General features: G+C 34.0%; 1 protein-coding gene across 3 annotated transcripts in view; it reads right to left on the bottom strand.

Annotated features, from left to right (window-relative positions):
- The window catches only part of CSMD3 (CUB and Sushi multiple domains 3), a gene marked incomplete at its 5' end in the record, with an annotated part of 620,447 nt that overhangs the window by 26,094 nt on the left and 572,762 nt on the right, over positions 1-21,591 (bottom strand). For all 3 annotated transcript variants that reach the window (XM_080338547.1, XM_080338548.1, XM_080338549.1), the window contains 6 exons: positions 5,213-5,286; positions 5,544-5,717; positions 8,943-9,116; positions 12,943-13,122; positions 15,363-15,539; positions 17,086-17,268. In XM_080338547.1, the coding sequence (XP_080194673.1) occupies positions 5,213-5,286; positions 5,544-5,717; positions 8,943-9,116; positions 12,943-13,122; positions 15,363-15,539; positions 17,086-17,268 (962 nt within the window). The remainder of the gene's footprint in view (positions 1-5,212; positions 5,287-5,543; positions 5,718-8,942; positions 9,117-12,942; positions 13,123-15,362; positions 15,540-17,085; positions 17,269-21,591) is intronic.

Here is a 21,591-nt window from a genome sequence, read left to right as displayed (position 1 = left end):
GTGGCCAGGAACGCCAATGGCATCCTGGGGTGTATTAGAAAGGGGTGGTTATTAGGTCGAGAGAGGTTCTCCTGCCTCTCTACTCTGACCTGGTGAGACCGCATCTGGAATATTGTGTCCAGTTCTGGACCCCTCAGTTCAAGAAGGACAGGGAACTGCTGGAGAGAGTCCAGCGCAGGACAACAAAGATGATTAAGGGAGTGGAGCATCTCTCTTATGAGGAAAAGTTGAGGGAGCTTGGTCTCTTTAGCTTGGAGAAGAGGAGACTGAGGGGTGACCTCATTAATGTTTACAAATATATAAAGGGTGAGTGTCATGAGGATGGAGCCAGGCTCTTCTTGGTGACAACCAGTGGTAGGACAAGGGGTAATAGGTTCAAACTGGAACACAAGAGGTTCCACTTAAATTTGAGAAGAAACTTCTTCTTAGTAAGGGAAACAGAACACTAGAATAGGCTGCCCAGGGAGGTTGTGGAGTCTTCTACTCTGGAGACATTCAAAACCCGCCTGGACACCTTCCTGTGTAACCTCATCTAGGTGTTCCTGCTCTGGAAGAGGGATTGGCCTAGATGATCTTTGAGGTCCCTTCCAATCCCTAACATTCTATGATTCTGTGAGATGTAACACAGGTTCAGCACAAGAGACTGCAGTACTGTGAAGAACTTTATCCATGGTCTCTTAAAGAAATGCAGCCCTGAACAGAATCAGGTTTCAGGAGTAAAAAAGAACAAGTATCTAACACAGGTGAAATGCACCTTATATAGGTGCATTTGATTCAAATATAATGTGGAGATGCAGTGTGAGTGGTGTAAAACTGTGTTAGAAACATTACATAAAATGCCAGGTAAATCAAGAATGACAGAGACTGGGGAGTGGGGGCGGGAAAGAGTCAAAATCACATTCCTGTCAGTTAATCACTCCAGGTTCTGACACTAACATCCCCCACTGACACTAGACTGAAGCAGAAGGAACCAGAAAAATTACATGGTATCTGATAAGGCTTAAATTACATTTTCATTGATGCAGTGATGATCCCAACTGTGCTAATAGAGACAGCTATACTGTGGTAGTACAGCATTTCTCTTGAAATTTCATCCTACAATTCAATCAACACTAATGCTTTTATAAGTATTACATTCACAGAAGGAGATTATTTGCAAGGTTGCTCTCAACATCTGTAGATCAAGTTTCATATGGAATTTCATAAAATAGAACCTGAGAGCTAACATAGGGCTACTACTATTTAAATGTGACTATTTTACTTTCTAAATTCAGACTGCCTTTTGGCTTCCTTCAGGTTTTAATGTAGCGGAAAACAGCTGAATTTCTACAAAAACATATGCTAGAAAAGTATAAGAAGTAATAAATCACGTATATGACTGATTGATATAAGCCATTCTAAACTGTTTCTTCAATTCAGTAGTCTCTTGTGTTACAGTAGCTTATGGTAAAAGTGCTATAAGCAATTTTCTATGCTACCAGTAATATAGCTGAAAAAATGTTTCAAAACCACAGTTTCTTTCAAGAGAGAAATTTTTTTCAAGATTACAGATGAAGTCAGGATCCACTAAGTTCTAAAGACATTTTGTCTTCATTGTAATGCACTGTTAAGGTAGATCTGTCAAACCAAGAATACTCAGATGAAAGGTAAGTATCCTACAAATACATATTCATAACAATTAAAGCAGGTAATGCTACTCATTTCCATGCCATGCCTGATATCGAAGTAGTACAAAACTGTTACTTTGATGTTATTTGACCACACAAGAACCTGATCTATTTCTGCCTGCTGAAATCAATACCAAACAGTAAAATATATGCAAAAGTCTGTTACCTCTTTGTAACACAGCTCCTATTTAACAGTTGAAACACATTCAAATGTGAGATGGTGATATTCGTGCTTTTGTTAGTGTAGGTTCCAGGAATTTAGGTTTTGATAACCCTTTGAGTCAAGCCTGGAATTATGTTGTATGTGCCTGAACTTTCAATGCAATCAATGAGATGGGAAAATAGATAATCAATAGTGGGGGAAACAACAACAAGAAAAATAAAGTGCTGTGGAAGTTCACAACTTGACATTAGTATTGAGAAGAGCAAGTGACACTCAGTCATATAGTCTGGTAAAAGAGGAAGTATTGTCATTTTTTTGCAAAGTACTTAAAACAGGGCTCCACATGTGAAGACTTGAATTCTAGTGTCAGGCTATATCTTGATTTTTTTTATGAGACAAAGACATAAATTTTAATATTAAAAATTAAGTCACTTAAGTGACCATATTAGTATTAGTTTAAATGTGAAGTATTAAAGAGATTTAAAAATAATAAATTAAAAAAAGACAAACACACCAGAAAAAACAATTAACCCAGACTGTACTTTTTTTCCTTCTTTGGACATTTTTTGTTTGAGTCAGAAAATCTTCTTATGTATTCAGCAGTAACAACACCTTGTTATGCATTTTCCAACTGCAAAACATTTTGCTTAATTTTGCATAAGCTCTTTAGGACTATTTTTTCAAATGATAGGCAATAGATCTATCAGACAAAAAAAAAATAAAAATCAAAGGCATGTCATCTTCAGTATTGTGGCATAACTTGGAATAATTCTTTACTTTTCTGCTACAGATGGAAATAAAAGTCACTGTTATCCCATTCATACAGGATATTAATTATAGCATAAAATAAACTAATTTATGATATGTTCATGGTTTAAAGAAGCCATAATGTTATTGGATATACAGTAATGTAATATTTATTTCCAGGATCTACAGACAATAACTTGTCTAGAACTTATAATTTCCACTGTGATTTTCACCTAATAAAGAGCTAAACTCAGCTTCATCTGTGTGAAAGATAGTCCTACCCTGTTCCGTATTAACTAAGCAGTCATATTTGGAGTAACCAGAAGTTGTAGGCAGACATTTAGTTACTGTGTGAAACCAAATTCTCTGTATGAGTGTGAGGACAAGCTGCTTGCTAGGTAAGGAGACAATAGCTCACACAGTTTAAGTTTGCTAGGCACTAACCTTGTATCTGTGGGATCAAGGCTGTAAACTCTGCCAGCAATTACACTTCTTTTAAAAATTATTTATCAGCTGACATTTTGCTTGGTATTTTGACAGTTCCATGTGAGCTGTGAGTGATACTTTTATTCACAACTACAACAACTACGTGACAAATGAGAAAAGTCTACATTAGGCTCTTCAGTGACAGAAAACTCATTAATATGCCAGAGAAACTGTGACAATGAAATTGTAGAAAATGGTCTTTGCAATCATTCATTTCTTACACAGGTGAATAAAGACTTGCTCTCTAGCCTAATACTGTACCATACCCAAAGGAAGCTAGCCCAAGGACTGCCCCTGTATATTCTTTCTTGCCATGAAACCGCACTCCATTCTCTGGAGAAAACCTAGATAATTGTATTACCACTCACATATGATTGCAATCTAGCACAATCTGAAAACCCAAAGATTGCTAACACAATCACTAAGCACAATGAGTACTGTGTAAAGGCCACCAAAATGACAAACCAAATATATTTTTGGCCATGAAACTTTGAAAAGTCATTAGCTGCTATCTTTGAATTTAAAAACTAATTTAATGTTGTAAATCTGTTTAAATTTCAAACAACCCTTTCTTGCATTTCTGGGAATCTGCAGTTTTTATTTAACTCTTACCCTCTTAACCTTACCCACAGCATCATATACAACCTGGGAGCTGCTAGCTTACTCTTCTGCCTAGTCCTCTTCACATGTCCGGAGCTTTCAGCCCTGGCACCCAATACAGATGTAGCATGATAGTTATATGCTTTTTTTAGTTTGTTTCCAGCTGCCTTATCAGACTTCTAGCAAATTTTAGGGCTCATTTTTTCATCTGTACAGCATTCACCAATGAAAATATCTCACTGACATCACTGTTTTGTGCGATTCAGAAGATCAGAAATTCAGAAGCATTTTCAGTTTCACAATTCTGCTTCTAACAGAAGCATATACAAACACCATTTGCCAGAACACTCCCTTGTAGAAAAGGTGACCAACATCCTCCTGGCCTGTAGCAAACAGAGAATTGCCAGCAGGTCAGGAGGGTGATTCTTTCCCTCTGCTCAGCACTAGTGAGAAACAAGTGGGTGCTGGGCCCAGTGCTGGGCTTACCAGTGCAAGAGAGACAGGGACAGACTGTACTATGTCCAGTGATTGGCCACAAAGGTGATTAAGAGACTAAAGCATCTGGAATACAAGAAGTGATTGAAAGGGCTGAGATTGTTCAGACTGCAAAAGAAAGTTTCAAGGGAAATGTTATTAGTGTGTGTTAAAATTTACTGGGGACAGGAAAGGCGATAAAGAGAAACTATTTTTCAGTGGCACCCAGTGACAGCACAAGAGACAATAGGCACAAATAGGCACAGAAATTCTGTTTAGGAATAAGGAAAAACTTTTCCACTGTAAGGATGATAAAACTCGGAACAGGTTTCCCAGAGACGCTGTGGAGTCTCCATCCCTGGAAATACTCAAAACCACCTGAATACAGCCCTGATCAACCTGCTGTAGCTGATCTTGCTTTGAGAAGCAGGGATTGGTGTAGAAGCCCTCCAGAGGTGCTTGTCATCCTCTCTGACCCTGTAATTCTTTTATGGTCACATATTTTCTAAATGTAACAAAAGAATTGTTGTCAGGAAAAAACAAAAACAAAACTAAAACCAAAACAAAAAAAAAACCACCCACAAACAAACAAAAAAAACCAAACAAAAACACCCACACCAAACCAAACCAAACCAAACCAACCAATGAACCAAACAAAAAACACCAAAAAACCCACAAAAAAACAGAAAACAAAAACAAAAACGCACTGTTTTTTACAGTATGTCTAGACTAGCAGTTTGTTACACTGTATAAACACTTTTAAGGAGAAAAAAAATACTTGATAAACCATAGGGAATTCTTATATATTGGTGTGGAGATATTGAACTCTTTCGTGGTGAAATCAAGCAGAACTCTTATCACCAGGGTTTGAGGTAGCACATTGCTAACAGGGAAACAAGGCCTATGTAATCCAACAGTTAGAAATAAGGAAACACAGCAACACTCCAGCAGCCAGCTCTTTCATATTGTGAACATTTTCTGGACTTCAAATCAGAACTTTCTAGACTTTAAGGTAGTATAAAAATATTTTAGTATGCAAGTTAATTAAAAGAACATTTTAAAAAGTATATTCTACCTGATAGCCAAATGTGTTGTTTTGTGACCCATGCCTTGGGACTCCTGGATTTTCACATGCTGTACGAGTAGGTTCTTAAAAAAATACAATATATTAAAGACAAAACAAATTACAGTATTTTAATGCAATAAATGATTGTACCACAAAATCAAACTTCTTCAACAAAATGCAATAAGCCAATGGGAGAAACTAATATAAAGTGACTTGATTCTCAAAGAGTATAGAACACCACCAGGATAATTCAAAATAGCTGAAAACTCCTAGATTAACTTAGCCGGAAAAGGAATAATAAGTGTTTCAATAAATTTCTATAATATGAGTGTAACCTTACCTATGCATCGAGGAGAAGAACCACTCCACATGCCATCTGCTTGGCAAATCCTAGTGCTAGAGCCAACCAAAATAAAAGGAGGATTGCAGCTGAAAGACACTTCTGACTGATAGATGAAGCTTTTGCCTTCTCTTTTCCCTTGAGCAGGTACTCCAGGGTCACCACAAAATTTTGCTGTGAGAAAAGATATGATAGAAGTGGAATGTGTCATTTACTAAAATACACAAAAGTAACATTTACCTGAACTCTGTGAAGCAGTTACTCTGAATGTTATATTTGTTTTATTAAATACAAGTCAAATACAGAAACATTTAATAGGAATTCCAAGAGAGAATAGACGATAGGCAATATTTAGTCTGCTTCAGTTTGCAGTAGCTTTGCTAGCAGTTCAGAATACCTACATTGTGGGCTTGGACAGTAGCTTGAAAATGACACTCAAGGTTACACAATGTATTTTATTAAGGCCCAAATATCCACAGTTTACCACTGTCCCAAACCACATAAATCTGCAAATCCTCCTATAGGCAGCAATCAGAGAGTGTACCAAACCTTCATGTCAATATCCTATCTTCTCCTGCTTCCTCCCACCTAGCCAGTGCTCAAAATTTTTTGTATGATTAAAGGATTTTTCAGACATGTTTTAGGAATCATACATTCTTGCTTCCTCATTGTTTACTGAAAGATAACATTTGGTATGTATGGAAGTAGAAGACTTGACAGTACAGTTAACAAAAAAATATAAAACACAGTAAAGGCATTTCAGCAGCAATCTGCAAGTCAAACACTAATAAACTGGTGTTAGGTGGGATGAATTTGGCTAATGAGAACATATTCTTAAATTTATCTTCTTACTTTATTTCCTAAAGAGTCCTTATTTCTATAGCATAGCATAACTAAGCAAATGCACTGCTGACAAATTTACTGGCCTTATTCTGCAGTACATAGTATTGATTACTGTCAGAAGAAGGATTTTGAAAAAATGATTCAAGAAATGCAATCAGCTGTGGTAAACCCTATGCCATCAGACACATTATTCTCTGACACACCATGAATTCTAATATTGTAGAGTCTACTTTCATACCAAACACAAAATGCTGGAATATACCCCCCAAAAAAGAAAACACTAACACAGATGTTTGCAATCACATATTTCTAAAAAGACATGTTGTAGCAACAGTGGAATTTTCTGCTCTATCTTTATCTTCTACAAACAACATTTAAATAACATTTCTTAAAACAATCACCTTCAAAATACATTTCTAAGATCTCAATCTTCATCACCTATGCCTTAAGCTTCCCAAAGGACCTGCTCACATGAAATGCTTCTGCCCTCTTCCTCTTCCTGCAGACACTGACTGTATGGGAAATCCATGCACACATAAGTTGTTGAAGAAAAAGGAAGTAATCTATACATACCAGAAATGTACACTGCTTAATGGCTTTAAGTGGAATGGGACTGTCTGCAGAATTATAGGCCAAATTCTGAAAAGATACATGAATTTGGAATAGTGCCACACAGTGAACTTCATTGTCTGATTGACAGATCATGGTTTTATGGTTTCAGCAAACTGGAGGTTCTGTGAGTGCTCCCACTCCCAATGAAGATATTTTCCTGTGGACTCTGAGAGCCTTTGACAGTGATAGGACCATGTAGCTCTGGCACTGGGGCTGTGAGGTAAGTCTCATTCTTCAAAGACATTAACTGATTAACAAGTTATATCTGTAGTTTGGAATTTTCAGGCTTAGGCCTATTTTTTTTTTTAATCGTATATTGCCAAGCTTATAAAAACAACAGTCTTTTACTGAAATTACTATATGAATAATTAAGCAGACAAATTTACTGTGTCATAGATGACAAACACTCAAAGATGTGACTATATTCCATTCTGAATAATTATTCAATGTTATAACTATACCTTGCATGTCTTCAGCTACAGGCTCTACGGAACCAATCTGGAAACTAAATTTCTGATGTTAAGAACTGCTTAACAATTGTTCATTGAAAATGACTTTCAACAGCTCCCTCTCATTTCTGCCAGATGGCAGCCAGTCTAAGCTCTTTGACAAGCACTGGCTGCCAATTGTTTTCTCTTGCAAGCCAACGAGTAACCATTGCCCATCAACAACATTCAGTTAATGCAATCTCTGGATGAAACAGCCTTTAATTCCCAGGCAGCTGCGTTCTGTGCTAACTATACCTTTTAAAAAGTTTAAAGGTGGAGCCCCTTTGTCACAGCATATTGTAGTATTGAGTATTTTAACCTAAAAGATGATGAATAATTTATGATATCCAAAAGTGAATGTAAGGACACAATATTTCAATCAAGAAAAAAATGATGAAAATAATTTTACACAGTCTTTGATGTTCATAATATAGTGGACTCTAGAAGAGCTCCATCTAGAGAACTTGAACAATAAACTTTTTGTTGTTTTTTTTTTTTTCTTCCAGAAGAAGTGCCTTTCACCATGTTCCAGCTATAGCACATACTGTTTCAGCAGCAATCAGCAACCATTGTTGATGATATGAAAATATCATCATGAAAAAGAGGAAAAGAAAATATCACCTATATGATATGCTTTCATAGTGGTAGGATATAGCCAAAACAGAGAACATTTTTGAAAGACAGAGATGAACAATGCAGAAAATAGTAAAAGAATGGGGAACTGAGTTTTGCAACGTTACCAAGCCATTTGGCAAGCTCAGATACTTAGCAATCTCAAATTAAACTTCAGAAACTATAAAGCCACAAAGATGAAATTATCCTCTTTCAATTAGACTCCTTGCTCAAGACCATCACATAGTTTCAGTGGTATAGATATTTTACAAATAAATAGAGAACTTTTTTATTCAGTGCAATCAATTGAATATCTCTCAGAATCAAGAACCACCCTGGGGCCAAGTCAATATTACCAACAGAAAAAAGCTCTGATATCAGAGAAAAAATTAGGATGAGTAATGAGCAAATAAGAGAGATTATAATGAAACCTCCTCTATTCTATATGTAGCTGGATCTGAAAATAAGACACTACCTTTCAATCTTAACCCTTTGTATGCAATCTTGATCCTTTGTATGCATTGTCTGCAATATTTTTTGTGTTTGTGTTTAAGGCTTCCTATATGCTCATAAAGGATCTACAGATATTCCTACATCTTCTTCAATCTACAAATTATGTTACAGTTTACAAATTATGTTACAGTTTAATCTACAAATTATGTTACAGTTTTGGAAAATATAGAAAGATTGTGTTTATCCCAGGTTTGAAATGAATGGAGCCACTGATAGGAGAGGGATTGGGGGATTCGGGGAAGGAAAGGAAAAAAAAAAATGAAAACTTTAAAGAGGAAAAAGAGCAATATAGTTGATTAACGAAATACAGAAGCATAAAATAAATACTTACGCAAGCACTGAGGTACTTCACCACTCCATGTTCCATTCCCAACACAAGTCAAAACAGCAGGAAAAGAGAGTTCATATCCTGGAGAGCAGACATAACTAATGCTAAATCCCCAGTCCAGGTTTGTTCCTTCCAGTCTTCCATTAGAGATCTGCGGAGGAGTTGGGCAGGTAACAGCTGCAATAATATTCAAAATAATTAGGCCCAGCTGCTGTAAATATCCCTAGTGTACACAATTACTAGAAGAACCATATGTGCTAATTTCACCTTTTTTAGAGGACAATGTAGTCAGGACATGCTATCTTCCTCACTGTATTCTTGCTACATTCCCTGAACTTAGTACTTCTTAGTACTTCTTAGTACTTCTGATTTCCTCCACTTAGGAGAGAGTGGCTGATTGATGAAGTGTCTTAAATAAAACAGGCAGCTCTATGAAACCAAATAGGAAGACTACCTAAAAGTCATTATGGAAACTATGAAGTATGCAACATTTATTCATAGTACACTACAAAATTGTTTGTTTTGTCTGTTTAGACAACAGAGAGTATAATTATCTTTAGTAATGTGGTAATAGTCAATAATAGTCAATAATAGTCAATGTGGTAATAGTCAATAATAGTCAATAGTCAAATACTTTCTTCCTGTTAAACAGCTTAGGCATTTGCTAGATTTTACTGCCCAGGGGTTAAAATCCAGGATGATTTCTCCAAAATATTACTTGAAAACCTGTTTCTAAGTACCAAAGTGAGGTAACCTATTCATCAATAGGTCATCACCAAAAAGCATCTAAATTCTAGCTAGACAAAGAAAATTTAAAGATTTGTAACATCTTGAAATTGTCAGTGTTGCTACCTCTAAGAAGGCCAACAAGAAGTATTTTAGTATAGTTTCTCATTTCCAGGCCTCCAGGAAAGAAACAGAAACATCTTCTACTTAGTTGTAGAAAAGAGGACTGAAAAACACCACAGGAAGACAGTAGAAATAAACAGACATAACTGTGGTGATGAAGATAAAAAGTGCTATTCACTGGATAATGGCATAGTAATAGGCAACTGCTAATTGATAACTGAAGGAAAAAAAGCTATAAAAGAAGTTAAAGGAAAAAAAAATCTGAATTGGAAACAGAAAGGGGAAAACTCAGGCCAAAGTTAGTAGAATGAATGAGAAAGAGAAAAGGGGGTAAAAAAAGAAAGGTTGGCAGAAACTGTATTAGTAAAAGAGAAAGGAAAGAAATGCAACTAGTATGATTTATTTTAGTGGAGACAGTTGGGGTAAACGAGAAGAGGTGGTAACTAAAAATAAAGCAGAAAACATAGATCATAAGAACAGAGGACATGAAAAGATGCATTCATAACCTTCAAACTTATGTTTAGACTGCTGTCATCTTGCAGACTCAAAAGAAGTCAGAGGCACTGGATCAAGAGTACCGTGTATTGGAATGTGATCTGCGGAAGGTTCACTATGTACCATTTCTCCATTCTTGTAATACACTTTAATGAGAGAATCTCAGCTATTTACACCACAAAATGTGCTGCAGTATCGCTCATGGCTGTTTGAGAATGCTGGATGAAAGTAGTACTATTATCAAATACTAATACCTTACCAACTTGTAAACCAAAACTAAATTTTAAGACCCTATTCTTGTTTCTTTTTATTTCTCTTACTCTGGTTCATAGCCTAAAAAATACACTAAACAACCAACCCAAAAAAAGGGCATGGTAGCTTTTGCCACACTTTCATGATACTTTAATAAGTCAATATAAGCACTCTCAGCAGTTAAAGTCTGTTTGCATTCTCCAAGAGCTTCATGATTAGTCCTTTCAAAAAAGATTTGTATCTTTTTACTTCTGAGCTGAACATTAGAGGAAAAAATACTAGTCAATAATTAGGAAAGGAGACAGAAGAAGTAGCATGAAAGTAGGTGTAATATCAGAATTTTAGAATCAGAAAATCAGAACAATACCCAGCAAAAAGCCAGAATGCCCGTCTGAATATTTTGGTCAGAGATTTAAGTATAAATATGTACAGCAATATTTCTCTGTTTAAGGACTGAATGTATATTACAAATGTAAGTATGCAGAAAAGACACTGTTTGAATACTTGAATATTTAACCACAGATGAATATTCATCCTTTTCCAACAAGGCAAAGCTAGAGAATTATTTATATCTTCTGTTTCAATGGCACTGTGATAATTATGCATCCCTTTTCTGCCTAGTTCATTTTCCAATTATTTTAACAAAATGGTACCAGAGAACACTGGCATTTCCTCCTGACAGTAGGAACCAGTTGTTGTACATTTAAAACACACAACTGCATGTTATATATTACTTTTAATTACACAGTCAAAGAAATGGGAGTTTTTAACTTACTGAGTGAACTCACACAAATCTGTGTAGAGTATAACAAAATTCTGAGAACATTAGAGATTCTGAATATGATCATTATTTAGTTTTTATACAATCTGTAAATATGTGTGACCTAAAACCGGAAAGATTCAAAAGCTCAAGACCAAAATTGACATCCTAACTCTTTCTTTGTATGGTTCTATTTGAATCAATCAGAGTTAGATCTCCAAGAATTTGAGGTCGGGAGACTATATCATAAATACTTAATTGTCTTATGGTCTTCTAGCTGTTCATTTACAGCTGCTCTTGGAGACAGACAGACTCTTGGCCAATAGGACCAGTATGGCTGTTTTGTTCTTAAAATGAGTTTTGTAATTGAAGCTGAGGATGGCTAAGAGCCTCTACACAAATAGAAATAGAATACAAATAGAAAAATAAAAAGTAAATTGTTAAGAGCATCTTGAAGTCTGACATCCTCAAGAACGTATTGTGAAAATAACTTTCAAAAACGGCATTATCAAAGATGAATTAGAATTAAACTGGACTTCGTAAGATACTGGGAGGATTATACATAGTAAGGAAAGAAATTGCAAATGGAGTGGAGATCTGAAAATTATTTGATGTTTTTTGATGAATGAAATTCAGGGGAAGAAAATGAGAACTGCTGACCAGATATGTAACCATACTTCCTGAAAACAAAACAGAAGGAAGATGAATGAGCTCAAAGTAAGTATAAACTTAACCAACTAAGTTTAAAAGAACAGAGATCAGATATACTTAGTATGAATCAGAAAGAAAACAAGAAAATGGTAATGCTGCTTCTCTACACATGTGGTATCAGGAAGAGTGAGAAAAGTAACTCCAGAGAGCTGGTTTAGGGTTTAGCAAGCAAGTTTCTCAGACAAAATTGTTTTGATGACAGAGATAAGGTGGTCTTTTAGTAAATTTCAGATTTTTTGCTCTTAAAATGTCAACAGAGATCACTAAAAATTCCAATAAAACAGAAAAATCAGGAAGGTGATAAAAGAGAAAAAAGGAAGATCTTGAGATTAAGTCTTTCATTTTTCACCATGGAGAAAATCACATGAAGCATAAAAAGGTTTGTTAGGAAATTTGCTAGAATGATTTAGTCTTTTTGCTGATTATGTCAATACAGTACAGTGATGCTCAAAGGTGTATTCCTAATGAAGAAGGGATCAGAGAAAAATCATAGTATTATGGATTGGGTAACCCATAACATTCTGCTTTTGACGAAGTTTGGTTGTATGTATGCAAACCTTTCCCAAAGGTGTCTATCGCATGCCTAAGTTGACAGGGACATACATAAGGTCATTTTTGGTATGACATACTAACCTTAACAAAGAAGCAAACAAATCTAAACCATAATTTCATAATGGCTAGTTCAGTTTAGCAGCAAATTAATTAAATGTTCTATAAAGCAACAAAAAACTGTTCAGCATACTGGGCTGGTATGAAAAACAAAAGGGAAAAGAAGCAAAAGATGAAGCCAGTGTTTGTGCAGCCAATAAATCAATCCAGTGCATTCATAAAAACAGTAAATTTTGATTTATGTGGAAATATTTGGTTGTCATTACAATAAACAGTGGATGAAAATGCCCTAGAAGAAATAGTTGACAATGAAAATAAATGTTGTACCTTTACATGTTGGGATTATTCCACTCCAGGTGCCATTGCTAGTACAAGTGCGAATTAAGGAGCTATTTGGTTCCATTGTGTATCCAGGTTGGCACATGTAAGTAACATTTTGTCCAACAACATAATCATCACCATATCTCATGCCATTGGCTGGGACTCCTGGATCTCCACAACTGATAACTGCAAGTGAATGGTTGAGGAATAAGTTTTAAAACATAAACGTGATTTATTTATGTGTGAGAGGAAAAATCTAGGGCAAAAATAGGAAGTTATAGGGGAAAAAGAGAGAAGTGTCATAAACCTTATCTCCATCAAGACAAGATAAACATATATGCCATCTGAATTAGTTGACAAACACAGCATGTGGAGCTGTATAACAGTTACATTTGGAGAATATCAACACACCTGTTTAAGAGTAGAAGTAATAGACTGTACAATATTGATCAGTAAAATGTCAAGATTATAAAATGAAAAAAACTCCAGAAACAATCCACATGTCTTTACCACAGTTTGATACACTGAAATTTTCCTATCAATTCAGAGCTTCATTTCTGAAGAAGCAGATATCTGTTGTGTAGTTTACTTTTCCATTGGCACATCCTGAAAAAAAGAGAATCTGGAAAACTCAAGATATCTGTCTCCAAAAGGCTACCACTTTGTAAGTGCTCATGTGGTTAATATGCACATGAACAGTCGAGAACATTGAGGCAATACCCAAACATGGGATACAGCTTATGACAAAATTAGGCCTATAGTACTTCAGTGAGTGGAAATAGTTGTAAAACCTCTTGTGACTTCTAGTGTCAGGAGATAATTTAATCTCCTAAGGAGATTCAATATTCAAAAGGAGTTAATAAAGAGTTATATTATTATAATCTGAGAATAATATTAAAATAAGTAAGTTTCTGTCAGATCTAGTAAATTGAATCTATCAATTTCTAGAACAGTTTTCAGAGTAAGAGATCTTGAGAACCCTAGTGACAATGACAAAAAACTGTTATTTTTCAGAAATAATCAAACATCAGGAAAAATTCTAGTTCATACAAAATATATCCCCCATGTGTTTTACAGTTTGTCTTATAGTAAACATTTGTCCTATAGTATTGTTATTACTTCTAAGTAATTGTGGGCAGCAATTTCCTGGGCAGAAAACACTTCCTGGCCACTTCCAACTCAATGCCAAAGCATGAGTGAAATGGATGGCACTGTCTCTGTATCCTGGTTTCAAAGATGAGAAAACCCGTGACTACATGTTTGTAGTGCATTCTGGTCAGGTCCCTTGATTTAAATAATTGGGGAATTAAAAATTCAAAGCATATAGTACAACTGTTCTACAGCTTATCATAGTCTGAGTGAGCAGATACTAATTAAGCTGCATGTATCAATTATTTAAAAAAAAAATAAAAAATGTCCACACAATTGCTATCTACAGATACAGAAGAGAAAACACACCAGGGGGTTAGTCTAAAGGTAGGTAGTACAGTGACAAAGAAAATTTGAGATCAGCCTATTTTATTTTAAATATAACACAATAAATAAATTTTGTTTTAAACTTCAAAAGTCACAGATTTTTCTTTGTCATTCTTAAAAAGTACAGAGCTGTGAAAGACAAAACTGTTTCTCTTAGTTACATTAGTATAATAAAATACATATTCTACCTTTTTTGCCCTGATCCTAGTTTCATCTCTTTAGATTTTCCTGTATCAAGAGTATTCCACTCTTCCTGTAAAGATTGTAACCTTACCACATACTGACACTTAAACAGCAAGAGCTACAATGGCTTTAGCGGATCTTTAGATTGTTCTACCTTCTCAAAATTCCTACCTTCTTATCATTAACTTTTCAAGCTATATTTCAAAGAAAAAGAAAAAAAAAATCCTCATTTCTTTCATGTGTTTTTTTGCCCTTTTGTACTTACTAGTGTCTTTCTTTCATGTGTTTTTTTGCCCTTTTGTACTTACTAGTGTCTATCTTACTAGAGGAAAAAAAAAAAAATTGCATGAAAAAAAAATACTTTGGGGAGAACAAGAGTAATTCTTCATAATACTATGATGTAACATTAGAACAGTTCATAGAGGTGGGTTAAGAGCAGTAAGGAAAAGATATGACATATTATAAAATATAAACAAGAGTAAAAACAGATGCTAATAAAAAATTAAAGTGGGTAGATCATGTAACCATACAGATCCCTTAAACTGTAACAGCAGTCTATACAATTTACTATACTGTGCCTGTCATTAAAAAGAAAAATATATTAATCTTCTTGTAGCACTACATTTTTAAAAAGTATATAATGTATGAAATTATGCATGAAGTAGTGCAAAATAATGCTGAAGACTTTAATCACATCCAACTTCCATATTTTATTTTATTGTCTTTCAGACAATAAAGAAAGTCTATTCCTTAGAGGTTCGCCTTACTTGTGCAGTTTGGCAAGGATCCAGACCATGTTCCATTGGCAGTGCATTGTCTTACAGATGATCCAGAAAGTATGTATCCTTCCATGCATGAATAAATTACCGAGTTAGAGAATGTAGTTCCATCAATACGAAATACTTTTCCATTAGCGGTTGTTCCTGGGTTACCACACTGCACAGCTATAAAACAAAATGTGAAATAACTTTCAAATGTAGTAAGGTTAATTTTTTAATTAGTAATGTCTAAGGACAAACTTGCTGCTAGCTGTGTTATGTGGTAGAAATCTGTGCTGTTATCTTGAAAAATGTAAGTTTCACCACCTACTGGTAAGGCACGTTCTACAGTAAATAGCTGTTTGCATTAATTATTTCTTTTATCTTTTTGTATGTAGGGAAACACAGCCTACAAAATCACCTTTAAAAACTGCATTAAAGGAAATCTAGTTTAGCTGTAAAGACAAACTCCCAAGAAAATGCCTGATCTACAGTTATCACTGTGGATTTAATTTGACTCTGTTGTATGTATACATTTATAGCACCACCAAAGTATGTTCCCTGCCTAATTCAAAGCACAGGACAGAGTCAAAATCCTGTTTCATAGGGAGGTTTAAGCCTGATGTTTCCCAGTGCTTCAATGTTCAACTTGGAATTTGAATGTGTCTTTCTTATGTGATTACATAGATACATCTAACCTATATGACCCTAACTAGAGCAATATACCTGTGTGCATATTAAACACAACCAGTATCTGTGAACCCGATCCATCATTTCAATGGATTTTTAAGGAGAAAAATAACACCAGAAGTATCTTAAAGTATAAAAGGTGTAATTCATTTCTGTAAGATCAAAGGAAAACAGCAGAAAGTTCAGTTGGGTTAAGCATATACCTTCAGATACCAACAATACCAACATAAAAATACATATATACATTTATGGTTCTGTCAGGATCAGCAGAAGGGATATTACAAAACCAGCTTGTGAAATAAGTATTTAAAATTAGATCACTATTTCATACAGATAATGCAGTCAACAGTGATAAAGTGGATAATGAGAGTACAGGTTCTCAAATTACTTCCTGCTTTTCAAAAAGCTTTTCTTTGAAGAAGGTCTGTTGGGTATTATTTCCTATTTTTGAATCAAGATAATTAAGGTAGTAAATAATTCTCAATAAAAATCCTGTTAGAATTTTCTTTTATGATAATACATCTAGCCTGAAATTTCTAAAGTGATATTTAAAAAAAAAAAAAAAATTGTTGCAGCATTTCATTTTTGATTGAAAACCAAAAATAATAATGTCAACAGCATTAGTAAATAATTTTTTTTAAGCAAATAATTTCTCTGAAATTCAGATGTACAATCCTTGTAATTAAAGATCAGGTGATAGTGATTTTTTTTAAGGGAAAAATCAGCAAAAATCGAATTTTAGAGGACTTGTCTACTTTCCTGCTTAGTTTTTTGTACTGGATGACACATATAGTTGATGCTGACATAAGAATGAGTAGAAAACAGCCACTCAGTATATTTTTTTTTTCTTAAAATTTTGAAAACTTTCAGCTTCATAGGTGCCAGGAACTTATTTCAAACAACTTCTTAAGAAAAAAAAAAAAGTCAGTCCAAAACCAACTATATACAGTTCACAACACAAAACTAACAAAGTAGAATTGTTTTTCTGATTAATATTTTTAGCAAGACTGTTCAAGCAAAGAGTACATCTTCTGTGATTTACCTTTACACTCAGGCTGCTTTCCTGTCCAGCTTCCATTTGCCATACATGTTCTTTCTTCTGAGCCATGGAGAATATACCCAACATCACAGCTGAAATGTACCGTGCTTTTAATTTTAAAATTGTTTTCTTCTCTAGATCCATGACCTGGGATACCTGGGTCACCACAAGAACCAGCTGTATCACCTAGAATTTAGAGTGCAAAGATTAGAATAAATATGAAATCTTATGATGCTGCATTTAAAAAATATGTTTCTAGGTATTTATAAATAAATTTATATTCATATTTTTAGAAATAAGCATATATCCTGGTGGGTGTGAATATCTGTAATTACAAAATTGCTTGATTCTCAAATAATTTATTTTTACTTTTTTTATATAAGTACAGAACAGAAGTTATATTTATTACAAGATTCCCCTTAGATCACATTAAATTTTGGTAACAGAATCATCAAAGAAGAATAGAGAAACAAAAAGACACAAAACATTGGTCACTTTTCTTTTAAAATCAGAAATTCTGAGTGAAGTCAAGGTTCTGATCATAAAGATAATTTTCTTGTTTGCCTATAACAAACGTTCATAAAATACTTCCTGTTTTATGATATCATTAGAGTTGTAAAAGTTTTGCTATTGAATGAAAGCTCTAGTCAACAATTTTAAGTACATCTGGCATGAAGAATTTCCCTGATTTTTAGAAATGTTGAAAGTTCATTTCAAGACTGCCTGAAAGCTGAAGTCTTCCTCAGCTAGAAATGTTTAAGCAAATTCCAAGATAGAGAGTTAATGTTTTCTACTATCTGTTTTATATCAATGTTAAAATATAATAATAACAATAATGATAATAACAACAACAACCACCATTATCTCTGAGATTATACATCAATTTCTTTATTTATGGTGAGAAATTTTAGGAACTTCTAGGAAACACTGTATTTGCACAGCAGGTCAGTTGTTTAAATATTTTAATATGTACTTAGGATCTGCTGTTTCATGTTTTTAAAGGTCTTTAAGCTAACTTTCTATGTAATAAGAGATTAAGGTATATTGTATTACTAAGTTTCAATACAAAATATTTGAATTGTAGAATTCTTGGAGCTGCACCATTCAGATTTTTGTCCATGGACAGCTTACTTCTTCTATGCAAAAAGTAACTCAAACATCTTCATATTTTTGAGAGCATACTTGCATTATTTTGTACCTTATTTTTGAGAGCATACTTGCATTATTTTGTACCTAGTTACACTAATGTAAATAAAGAAGAATTATTTTAAGAATGAGCTAGAAAGCTTTAATTTAACTAATGAAGAACCTCCTATTAAAGTTTCACATTAGAGACACAATATATTAAAATATCTGTACAAATTATGCAAAGAATGGTTTCTGTAGAATAGCCATATTTTCTGATATTTATCTAAGCTTAAATGACAGTAATAAGAGAGGGTCTTACATAGAAGTAGTAAACAAAGTTGCTTGCTTCAATTACCCAGAAGACTAAATTTGACAAACTCACTATCTAAGGGTTCTATGGGAAGTTAGGACCTTGGAGTTGTAGATAAAGGGAAAAACAGAGCTTCCCTTGCCTTGGTTGGTAGTGTGTGTGTGTAAACTACACTGTTGGAGTGACACTGTTGGTTGGAAACATCTCTTTGCTAATAAAAGCATGTACAGTACTGAATAATGAAAGGAATAAGAGTAGAACTAGGTTGCTTTGCTTTGAGAATTATGGTGTATTAGCAAATACTTCATTTAGTCCTATATGTCCAACAAGCTGACCAAATTTTTGTCACTTGTTAAGGCAGTTCATGTGCCAACCTGCAGTTTTGTAGGTCATGTTTACTATTTTTAATTTCATTTCACATAGGTCATTATTTTTTCTTTCCCCACAATTTCATTTAAAAACAATATAGCTAACAATATAACTTACAGGAGCTGATCTGCAGAACTCATAAAGGCTTGTTTGAAAAAATAGTGTAGCCATGGAGCCTCAATCTGAAGGCACATCTGTAGAGTCATAGATAAGGGTGGAACCTTGCTTGGAATAGCAAAAGAGAACCAATCCTATCCAACCCTGTGATGAAGCAGCTGACAGAGTAGACTGTGAACTACCCTTACTACTTCAGAAACCAGTTTTATCATTACTTAAATTAACCCACCTTAAACTAAACCTTTTAATTTAAGAACAATCAAACTAATGCAGCCATGTTTATTACATTGTGAACTTTTATAGAACGTATGTGCAAAAACACGTGGTCCTATGTATATTGATGCGTTCAGAAATAATAAATCAACTCAAGTAAGTATAAGAGCTAGTTGACTGTCTGGTTCAAAATCATAGACTCAAAAGTTTCGGTTCTTCTCTGTTTATACATTTCATTATGTGACACAGATCAGTAAAGCAACCTGCCAGCCCTATTTAAAAAGAAATTGTAAATAGGTTCAAATTATAGTAAGTAAAATAATTTTATAAGCTTTCAAAATACTCCATGTCCAAGATAGATAGTTAGGTGACAACAACCCTTTAGTTTGAAAATATTTTTAAAATAGTTTAAAAATGTCCTAGATCAAGTTTTGTTTGTTTTGTTTGTTTGGTTGGTTGTTTGGGTTTTTGTTTTTTTTGAATCCTTATCTTTCATTTTCCAGTATTATTTATCTGGACCAAGAAGAATTTGGGCCTGGACCTATAAATTATTCTGTACTTGTAAAGTGTCTACAATAACAGCTCAGTTTTCACCAAGTCGCTTGGCATTATGCCTAAATAATTTTATGATGAAAAAATGAAAACAGGCTTTTTGCTATGCCAAATATAAATTGCATATCTCTCTTGTAAAAGAAATAATATGTTATTTCCTAAAGCCTAATTATTACTGGGAATTATTATTCTTTTAATCTTAGGGAAGTTACCCACCAGTTTTTGATTGAAGGTTACAGAAATTAGTTTTCTAAATGACTAATCACATCATGAAGTGACAGTGATATAATCAATGATATCATAACAACATATTTCTATTGCCTTATGCAGAGGTTCAACAAAATGATTTTCACAGTCAGTTATGAGCCATTCTTCACCCACATGTTTAACAAATTCTCAACTGGCATTTAATCTTAATAACAAGGAGGGTATTTAGACCACTTCAGTAAGTACACAGCCATTGCTGCACCTACAAGGAATTCTAAGTGGCTGCATATTTCTGACACCAGCTGATACACATGTGATGAGCGAAAACTGTGTTTCTCACTGCCAATAGATATCAAAGGGACATGACAATTCCTTCCAGCTCTAGGAAGTGAAACATGAAAGTGCCATGTAACAGAAAGGAAACTTTCTTAGGTATGATGTGACAAAATTTGGTTACACTATGTTAGCTGACTTAGCATTTTCTGTTTGAATTCATCTCCATATATGAAAAGAACAAGCATACTGTATCTTTTGTCAGTTGAACATTCTGTATTATTATTATTAATATAATTATCAAAAAATACAAAGTTTATGGCTTTAACATGCATTAAAAATGAAGAAATAAAGTTATCAAGGCTAGTAATGAAAGCCAATGGTTTCACATGTTTTAGATACAAAATATGGAAATTCTTTACAGTAAACTACAAATATTTTAAAGGATTTCAGATACATGCTTTGAAATAAAAATCTTGAAGTTTTCTTAATCTAGAATTGTAGTTTAGTACAGTACACATAAAGAAAATGACATTTGTTTTCTGTCAGAATTTTATTCCCTATGATTAACATTTGAATCTATGTCCAAAAAGTGTTTCTTCATGTATTCATTAGAGTTGATTAGAGTTTCCTATCCTTGGCTACTGAAATTGTCATTAGAAAAAAACAAAACAAAACAAAAAACATCTATTTTAATGTAGCTCACTTATGAACACTTATCACAAGATATTTGAACACTTATTTAATTTAATTTAATAGGATGATTATAGAATAGTCTTATTATCAGCAAGGTTTCTTAGATACTTTCATGTACATTTTCAGGTTTCATATTTGTATTCCTTGACATTTGTCTATTTCTATTTTTTTGGGTTTTTTCTGTTTTTGTAAGTCACAAATTAGTGTGTGTGGGGGGGTGTGCATGTTTGTTTTGTTTGGTCTTTTAATTTCACTGGGGTTTTGCTTGTTTCCTTGTTTTTCTTATGAACTCTATGGAAAACTGTAATAAGTAGCCTTAGATTTTATCTAAAGAGGATTTTTTCCCCCAAACAAAAATGCATGCATACTAGCTGTAAAAATATTTTTAATGAAACTAGTTTGCATTTGCAATTCACATTAATATATCATTCTTTATTAAGTAATATTATTTTGCATTAAGCTTTTATTTCTAGTGCATAGCTCTAAATATCATACGTTATAAGAACTTGATCTTTGTTTCCGTTGTGACAAATTTCCCTCTGATTTTAAAGATGGAACGTTTAGGGATTAAATTTAGTGTTCCAGTTTTCTAGTTTCCATCAGATTTCAGGTTGTAATGACAGATTATTGAAATAAGAGGGACT

The sequence above is a fragment of the Nesoenas mayeri genome, assembly GCF_963082525.1.
Source record: "Nesoenas mayeri genome assembly, chromosome: 2".
Lineage (NCBI taxonomy): Eukaryota > Metazoa > Chordata > Aves > Columbiformes > Columbidae > Nesoenas > Nesoenas mayeri.
The sequence above is the reverse complement of the archived record's forward strand: the minus strand, read 5'-3'. Positions and strand labels throughout refer to the sequence as shown.